This window comes from Monopterus albus, unplaced genomic scaffold (assembly GCF_001952655.1).
Source record: "Monopterus albus unplaced genomic scaffold, M_albus_1.0 scaffold166.1, whole genome shotgun sequence".
NCBI lineage: Eukaryota > Metazoa > Chordata > Actinopteri > Synbranchiformes > Synbranchidae > Monopterus > Monopterus albus.
This window is the reverse complement of record NW_018128046.1, coordinates 1,046,726-1,055,182: the sequence shown is the minus strand read 5'-3', so window position 1 is coordinate 1,055,182 and position 8,457 is coordinate 1,046,726. Positions and strand designations below refer to the sequence as shown.

General features: G+C 42.1%; 1 protein-coding gene across 9 annotated transcripts in view; it reads right to left on the bottom strand.

Annotated features, from left to right (window-relative positions):
* Positions 1-742: 742 nt before the first annotated feature.
* Positions 743-8,457, bottom strand: part of scap (SREBF chaperone) — a 36,881-nt gene continuing 29,166 nt past the window's right edge. For all 9 annotated transcript variants that reach the window (XM_020615519.1, XM_020615517.1, XM_020615521.1 and 6 more), the window contains exons 15-20: positions 4,714-4,915; positions 3,940-4,055; positions 3,205-3,751; positions 2,718-2,803; positions 1,962-2,044; positions 743-1,482 (exon numbers count right to left, since the gene is read on the bottom strand). In XM_020615519.1, coding sequence (XP_020471175.1) covers positions 1,304-1,482; positions 1,962-2,044; positions 2,718-2,803; positions 3,205-3,751; positions 3,940-4,055; positions 4,714-4,915 — 1,213 coding nt within the window. In that variant the 3' untranslated portion in view covers positions 743-1,303. The remainder of the gene's footprint in view (positions 1,483-1,961; positions 2,045-2,717; positions 2,804-3,204; positions 3,752-3,939; positions 4,056-4,713; positions 4,916-8,457) is intronic.

The window sequence follows — 8,457 nt, the reverse complement described above, 5'->3', positions numbered from 1 at the left end:
TTGGCACTAAACAAATAAAGCTGAATTGAATATGTCGGGACCGGACACTGATATGAAGAAGAAAAAAAAAAAAAAACCTCTTTGTACTGTTTTTTGGCTGAGCTTTACTAACCTCCACCAAGGGCAGGCATCATGTTTTTACTGGTGTTTGTTCACTAACAGCTTAACTATAAAAAGTAATGAACGGATTTCGATGAGACATTTTGGAGAGTTAGATTGATTAGAGTTTGGTGCGGATCAATATCATAATTTGGATACAGGAAGTAAGTGACTGTAGTAGTAAGTCTGAAGTTGAAGTCCAAACTCCCGAGGATGGGAGGACAGTACTCATAATGTGCAGCTGGAACACCGGCGTCCTCACCAACAGACTACTCTGTTCTGAACGAGATCTAGCTGCCTGCTAATAGAGCTAGCTTGGTCAGATAATGAGCACTCACATCTCTGAAAATGTCGGAACAAATTTCTAAATTGGCATTACTTGGATAGACTGACCACATATTCTCCATCTAAGTGGTTACTTTGTCACCTGGAAAAATATCACAACTTAATAAAATGGCATAATACCAGTCAGGTGAAAATACTAAGAGCTATGAACCTGGGTCCAAGTCTCTGCCATCAGGCTCTGGCCCGATTGTCACTGCATAGAGTAGTAAAGCACATATGTAGTACAGCATGTATGTCACATCTGTCCAACTCAACACAACACCCTGATAACTACAGCGTCTCCAGAACCCACAGACAGCCAGCTACGTTGTCTCTGTACGGCATGTGTGAATGAGTACAGCAGAAGGCACGTTGGAAAACAGACTCTAAAGTGGACTTAGGTGTAGTTAAGCGGTGTGAGATGTGTGTGTCTATGAAGGACTGTTTGTACACACAGTTATTTCAGTCTGCATGGGACATTTATTTAGCTGTTTGTGGCCTTTAGTAATCGCTCGTCTGTCGATATCAGTGCCACTACAAATGCCAGCAGAAGGTTTTTACTGTCATGCAAACTATAATGAGAACGTTGCTTTTATGGCATTATGGGGAAAGTGAGTTGCCCTTCAGGGAGGTTTGCACTCTGAGTGCTGTCTACCTCACATCTGTTTTTCTTGTGTAATATTCTGTGTCTGTTAAATTTACTACATTTGGCATTAACACCAATACACTGAGGCAGCTGCACCCTCTGCTGTCAGAAAAAAATCTAATGTCAAACCTCTTATTCAGCTCTTGACATCCTTACTGACTGTAGTACTTCGACTGAAAATCATGAATGCGATACTTTTTCCTTGTATAAATTGTGGATGAAAACATCAAGTCTTCAGTATGTTACCCGGACAGTGTGGTCCTGGCTGCCGGTGACGACTCTCCCGGCGGCCGCTCGCAGTACTGTGATTGGCTTCTGGTGAGCGCACTGTACTGAGCGTATGAGCTGACAGCTGATTACATCCTCACTGCTGTAGCAGGGCGAAGGAGGCATGCTGCCTCGGCCAGGGGCACCTGCAGAGGAGGAGGATGTAAATCACTGGAATATTGATGATCACTTCATCTTTATGTAACTGTAATTAACAGTGTGATAAATGTGTGGTAAGAGATCTTTCGCTGCCAATAGGAGTCTAAGTCTGGTGTCATTGCATAATAGCTGAAACTGTTTATTTCTGCAAATCATTTTCTTGACAAAGTGATTCATTTTCTACATTTAAAATGTCAGAAGCAGAAAATTATCACTTTGGTTAAGTTGCATTCTGAGGATTTTTGGTGATTTTGCTTAAAAATTAAATGCTTTATAGATCAGTTACCAATTTTTTTAATCAGTGGTGACACAGGGATAGAACGTTAATAAGTTTGCGGTGCTTTTTGTGTTGAGGCCAGCTAGCTAGTTCATCAGAACAAAATAACAATGAAAACACCAGCTGAAAGAATATAAAGAAATGCATCTTTTTACTGGACAAAATAAGCACCAAAACACCTGTACTCACCTCTGTACTGCAGCAGACCCAGAGGTTTGTTTATCTCAACAGTGAAGAAATCTAAAGCCCCGTTCAGCCGAGCCGCTACGATTCTGAGGAGGAAACGAGAAACATCAGGATAAAATATAGTAAGGTTTGTCTTACATTACATACGTGATACTCTACAACACTGGTTCAAGTGAGAATGAGCTTGTCTATCTATATAGACCACAGTCACTTTCTAATCGAATTTTGAACATCCGCTTGAATGTGGTTAAAAAAATGTCTAACTGTAATGACCTGTTCAAATCCCAAAAATCTACTGTATGTCAATGTGCACAAGAGGCTGTTTGATGTAATTTAGCCCTGTGGTCCAGTGGAGGATGTTCTTAAAGTTCACTATCATCTTGACCAGTTACCAGGGGCAGATCTAGAACCTTTTAGGTGGGGTGGCCAGGCTAAGACATAGGCTCTCACATTATGTTATGTGGGTTGCATTTAAATTAATTAACGAGTCATGTATCAAAGATGAATTTTAGGAAAAGTGGCATCCCTAGTATCCGGTGGCTGTGGATCAGTGTAAGAATTCAGATTGTGCCACACTTCACCTAAAAATGTCACGTTTTATCTATATTCTATATGAAAGGCAAATTAATGCTTCAAAATATACTTAAATAAAACCTTAAAGAAGGGTGGGTATGGCACCAAAAAACAAAACGAGTCCTGTCTGAGTAGGGGCGCTTATCAGCCCAGGTGTGTTTCTGTGTGTAGGTTTGTGTGTTTCACCTGTTATTGAGGAAGGCCAGGGCTGTGATCCCAGTGACTCCATCCTCGTTACTGCAACGTAACGTCCCTTCCACTGCATCCCACAGCTGTAATGGAATGTAAGCGTAAAGTAAATTGTACTTATCGTATACTGTTGTTAGGCAGCCCTGTACTCATCTCAACATTTCACTAACCTTCACCTTCCATTTATAAAAAGACAAACAAAATATTGTGATACTGGCCCACAATGAGATTAAATGACTGTAAATGTGTTTTAATATTTATAGAGGTGCACACACTCAAAAATCCACTAACTTTCAAATTATTAAATCTATATCAAAATGTACAGTGCATCTTTTACACAAAATACTTTGTTAAAAAAAAGTGGTTATTATCATGACCTGAAAATAAATGTACTTTTCTATTTTTCACTCTCTGTAAAAACAAATAAATCCAGCTTGTGAATATAAGCAGCATCATGTTGAATTACTCATATGATGTAACACACCTCTAGTTTACCGCTGCTCCTTCCAGCAGCTATTAGATTCCCTCTCAGCTCCATGGACCAGACGGAGCTCTCCCAGTCTGCTGTCACCTGCATCCCTGCTGTGGAGGCCCTCTCTTGGGTTAAGGGGGCAGCTGCATCCCCTAGGCTGGGTCTCCTCTGCAGCTGAGCTCCTGAGGGCGGTGAGGAGGAGGCTGAGGAAGGTGAGGGGTAGGTGGAGGGTGAGGGGGGGTCGTGCTCCAAGTAAGCGCGCTCCACCAGGCCTCCAAAGTCAAACCCTTCTCTGAGTGGGGTGGAGACATGGGAGGGGGGCTGGGAGGTGAAGTTGGTGTCAATGAGCGGGGTAAGATCAGGCTGATCGGTGAACAGTGTCGGCCTGGCAGGGGTGGCACGATGCCTCAGTGGGTAGCCCTTGTCCTCTGAGAGGCCGTCGTCACTGATTGAGAGGTCATGACCTTCTGAGCCTAAACCTTCTGGCTCTGCGGCTCCACTCATGCTGTCCCAGCCGTCCCGCTGCTCCCAACAGCCACTGCTGCTGCTCCGTCTCAGCCTGAAACACAGAGCGCTCTGTTAGCTCTGCCTGATACTTAACCTTTTGCAAATATATTGTTAGTGGCATAGATGTCAGCCAAAACACTTGAGTACAGAAATACATGTACACTCTGGGGTCATTTAAACAACTTCAGAAAGCAAAGTGTCAGAAGAACTTTTATTTAATGTTTATGGTGACTGTCTCACCCCTGGCTTGGGATGACGGTCAGACAGTCCCCCGTCTGGGCATCCCAAACTCGGATCTGTCCTGCCAGACAACAGCTAGCCAGCAGCATCCCGTCACTCGCCAAACACTCAATGTCCTGGAAGACAAAACGACTTCAACAAAACTGAGACAAAAAAAAATAAATAAATAAGAGATCTAATTTCAACAATGTTTTTACTAACTCGAAACTATCAACCTAACCTATATTTCATGGCTGATGTGATTATTACCAGCACAAGGTGACTTTGACTCTTGAACCTCATACTACTGTTGGGGTACACCTTTCCTTCAACCACCCAAAACTATTTTCTATTCCTGTTCAAGTGTCTTTAATTAGCACAGTGAACTCCCATTTCTCTTGGTGCTCTTCCTAACTGACACTGTGAGGCAACCCATCTGGTGAAATGCACACACGTACTCTAAATGTGCAACAGAGCAATGAGAAATTGATCATTTTCATAATGTGTGTGTAGCATGGCAACTGAAATCATCAACTATGGCTCATTTAAGAGCAGGTGTCAGTGTTTTTCAGGTTCTTGTACCATCACATCTCTATTGAAGCTACCCAAAAAAAACAAACATAAATGTATGTTGACAGATCAGACTTTCACTGTCCCAGGTGTTTTTAACAGTCTAAATGACTTGTCAGCCTATTTCCCATGTGATGATGATGTTTTAATTTTGACCAATCTAATGGCTTGCTTTTTTCCCTGGTCATTTAGATGTATGGCTTCTGTATCGGACTCCACTCTCACCATACTGTGACCCCTCAGCAGCAGTGGTGAGATCTCGCTGACAGGAGGTGAGTAACCATAATCGTCGCAGGGCAGGTCACCTCGGCGCCGGCGACCATGAGTGACACCGTTCTGTCCGTAGTTACGTGGGCAGAGAACCCGGTATAGACAGAAGAGGAGCAGAACCAACAGGACACCTGCCGCCAGGCCCAGAGCTGCCACCCTGGATGGAGGTGGAACAAAGAAGGAGTCAAACAAAGAATGTTTTTTCTTGTATTCAGCTGTCTCCGCTTGTTTTCTGCCACATCACCAGGTTCAGTATTTGTACTGTTATACACATTCATAAAGTAGAACTGCACTTCTTGCAGTTCCTCTGCATCCAAAGTCTGACGTGACAGACAACAGAATTTCTACTCAGCTGCTTGCTGAGGAATGTGGCACAAGCGTGCTGCTGAAACCTGCCACAGGACTGTGACCGCCCCTGCAGCAAGATTAAAAAATACACAAGGAGGAACACTCTAGTGTTTGAGAGGCTGTTACTATAGTTACTTGAATAGGTTCTTGCTGATCTGTCCGTCTCCTTGCTTTGCTGCAAACTTTGATTAAACATCTGGTCGGTGTACTGTTTAGACATACCACAGTACACCGTGTCACCAAACCTCAAACATTCAGAAAAACTAGTGATCAACATCTTTTAAAGCCTTAAAGCTGTGTGTCTGCAGACGGGTTCATGGTGCCACACAACAGGAAATACAATGTACCAATGTACATTCATGCTGCAAAGTAAGCGAGGCAGGGGGGAAGACTGAAAAATGAAAATACCTGATGGGAAAGAAATATACAGTAGCACCGCAATTACAGATTATCTCTATTAATCGGCGCTGATTATTTTCACAATGAAGTGTTTGACATGATTCTTTGAGAAACAGTAGAAAAACTGTTCCTGTTTCCTATTAGATTTAAAGCCCGTTGTTTGATTGAGATGTTTAATTCATTGTCTCTCTCAGACCTCAGGGAAAGACTCTGCCCATTTCTTGACACAGGCTGGCACCTGGCAGAGCCCTGAACGTGAACATACAGAGAGCTACATACTGAAAATTCAAACCAACCTACATGCTAAAGCATTAAAAGGCTGGGACGATGCTAAATTTGCTCCACACAGGCAGTGATGCTGCATATTTGTTTAGGCTCAATAAATAACTGATAATATGGGCTCTCTTTTATTTGAAGTCATATACTGTAGTCATATATGATTAGATGAATATGAGTATTTGACTGTAAAAGAACATGAGACTTTCCTAAACTATTCAAGGCTCCATTAAAAAAAAAAAAACCTCTTTGTGTTGCAGGCTGCTCCGAATCTGGCTGTAACAGCATGTTTATCACACCAGCCTTGTTGCTCTCAGTGTCACAGTCAGAAAAACAAGCCATAAATTCAGCTGGCACTTTCCCGCTGTGAAGGTCAAAACCCTGACCCAACATCAGTTGATAACCTAACTACCGGTATCTACCGATCAAAGATGAAATGAAGGAATCAAGTCTTGGCAGTTTTACACGACAGACACTCCAGATTCTGGTTCTGATAAAGGAGACAGAGCCTGACAAGCCATTTAAGTGACAAATTCATTTGCCTCTATGATAAGTGATATATGATATTCTCATCTAGTTAACAGGCTTCTTAAACAGATACTTCACTGACCTTGTGTAAAACATTTCAGCAATGAACCAGGACAAAGCAGACAGTATTTCTCAACTTTCTTTAGCATGTTTGCCAAACGTTTTCTGTATTGCAATGGTTCCCACTGTGGCCTGTGTCACTGTATTAAATATGCAGCCAAGACTGGGGACAGCTGCTCACGGTTGCCATTTGCCATGGTATCACAACACTTTCCAGCATGCAACTGTTCCAGATGCACAACAGCCTCTCAGAGGAGTGACAGAAAGAATTCAGACACTGTTAGATCCAAAGACTCTGGATTAAATTATGAGGAAGTCTGATTTAATGTCTCAGTCTGAATCTAACCTCCACCTTAACCCAACCAGTCGTGTTGTACAATGGTTACCTACGGTGGCCGACACGGTCACAACACATGCAAAAGACACAACACATGCAAGACACAAACGCGGTATTGAACAAAACACATGCAAACGGAAAACGCTGCATTAACCAAAAAAACACATGCAAGACAGAAACGCCGGCATTAAACAAAACACATGCAAAAGGAAAACGCTGCATAAACCAAAAAACACATGCAAAAGGAAAACGCTGCATTAACCGGAAAACACAGGCAAAAGGAAAACGCTGCATAAACCAAAAAACACATGCAAAAGGAAAACGCTGCATTAACTGAAAACACATGCAAGAGAGAAAACGGAAATAGGGGGAGCCCGATCGCAATGATGGGTTCATCCCAACATTAAGGAAGTAGAAGAAGAATAAGTAGTGAATACTACCGCGAAAATTAAGAAGAATACTACGGCAAAAGAACTAGCTAAGCTAATTTAAGTTATTATAAGAAGAAAAAGAACAAGAAGAAGACCACGGGGCATTTTCAAGGTTACAGAAACGGTACGTTTTCCATTAAGTTCCTTTTTAAATAATTGCCCGTCATCTCTTACGGTACTATAAAAGAGCAACAAATGTACCTAGCTAAGGATAGTGTGCCACAGACTGTGTTTAACTCTTATTAGCTCACGTTAAACCTAGTAACTCGGGATAATAGCGTTAGCTAACTAGTGTTTCTGTATGGTAAGCAGCGTAGATAAAATGGATAAAAAGGTGCAGTGAAATAACTTTTATTGTCAATATATATAAAGTATATAACAGATTTTGTGCAAATCAGGTGTGCAAATACTCATGAAAATTAAATTCCACGTTGACTTTTGTTCTCTCCTCTACAGTGTCCTCATATTGGACACTCTTTTGATCAGCGAGGGGCAAGAGCACGATAAGAGAGGTGAAAAGGATAGCAGACACGGTATGTAAAAAGAAATGTAACACGGAGATGTCCATAAATAAGAAAGACATATCAATTATCATTGTCTGTCTTTCCAGGCTGCCATGTTTTGCCCTTTCTGTGGCCACGATCTTGGGATAGTTCAAGTGTTCTGTGGCTCATGTGGCAAAGATGTACAGGTCTTGGCACAAGCTGAAGAAAACCGTAAGTAGTCTTGATTGAATGTTTATTCCCAGAAAATGAGGGTTCAATAACCCACCCTTTTGAAGATATTAATGTGGCAAAACATGGATTCCTCCACTGAAATGTAGTTTGTTTGTTTGTCAGGGTCTGCATTCGACAGCCCCACTGAAGAGGATCTGATTAAAAAGTATTTCCATGATGGCTACAACAATGATGAAGTTTTGGATTTCCTCGTGACTAGTCACAGTGTTAACATGAGCATTCACTCTCTAAAAATTAAATTGAAAAGTTTATCACTGTACAGGTAAAAAAATGACTCTCCTCTTGCTACTGTACGTGCTGCCATCCACAAAGAGCTGAAGGGACCAGGCCAGCATTATGGCTACCGTTGGATGTGGCAGACATTGTGCCAGAAGTACTCTCTCACTGTTAGAAGGGATGATGTCATGGCTTTGATGAGAGAGCTTGATCCTTCAGGAGATGGAGATTTGTAAGAAGAGTGTACAGCTCCAATGGACCAAACCATGTCTGGCATGTCGATGGTTATGACAAGTTAAAACCATATGGTTTGGCAATTAGTGGCTGTATAGATGGCTACTCCCGCAAAGTACTGTGGTTGGTGTGT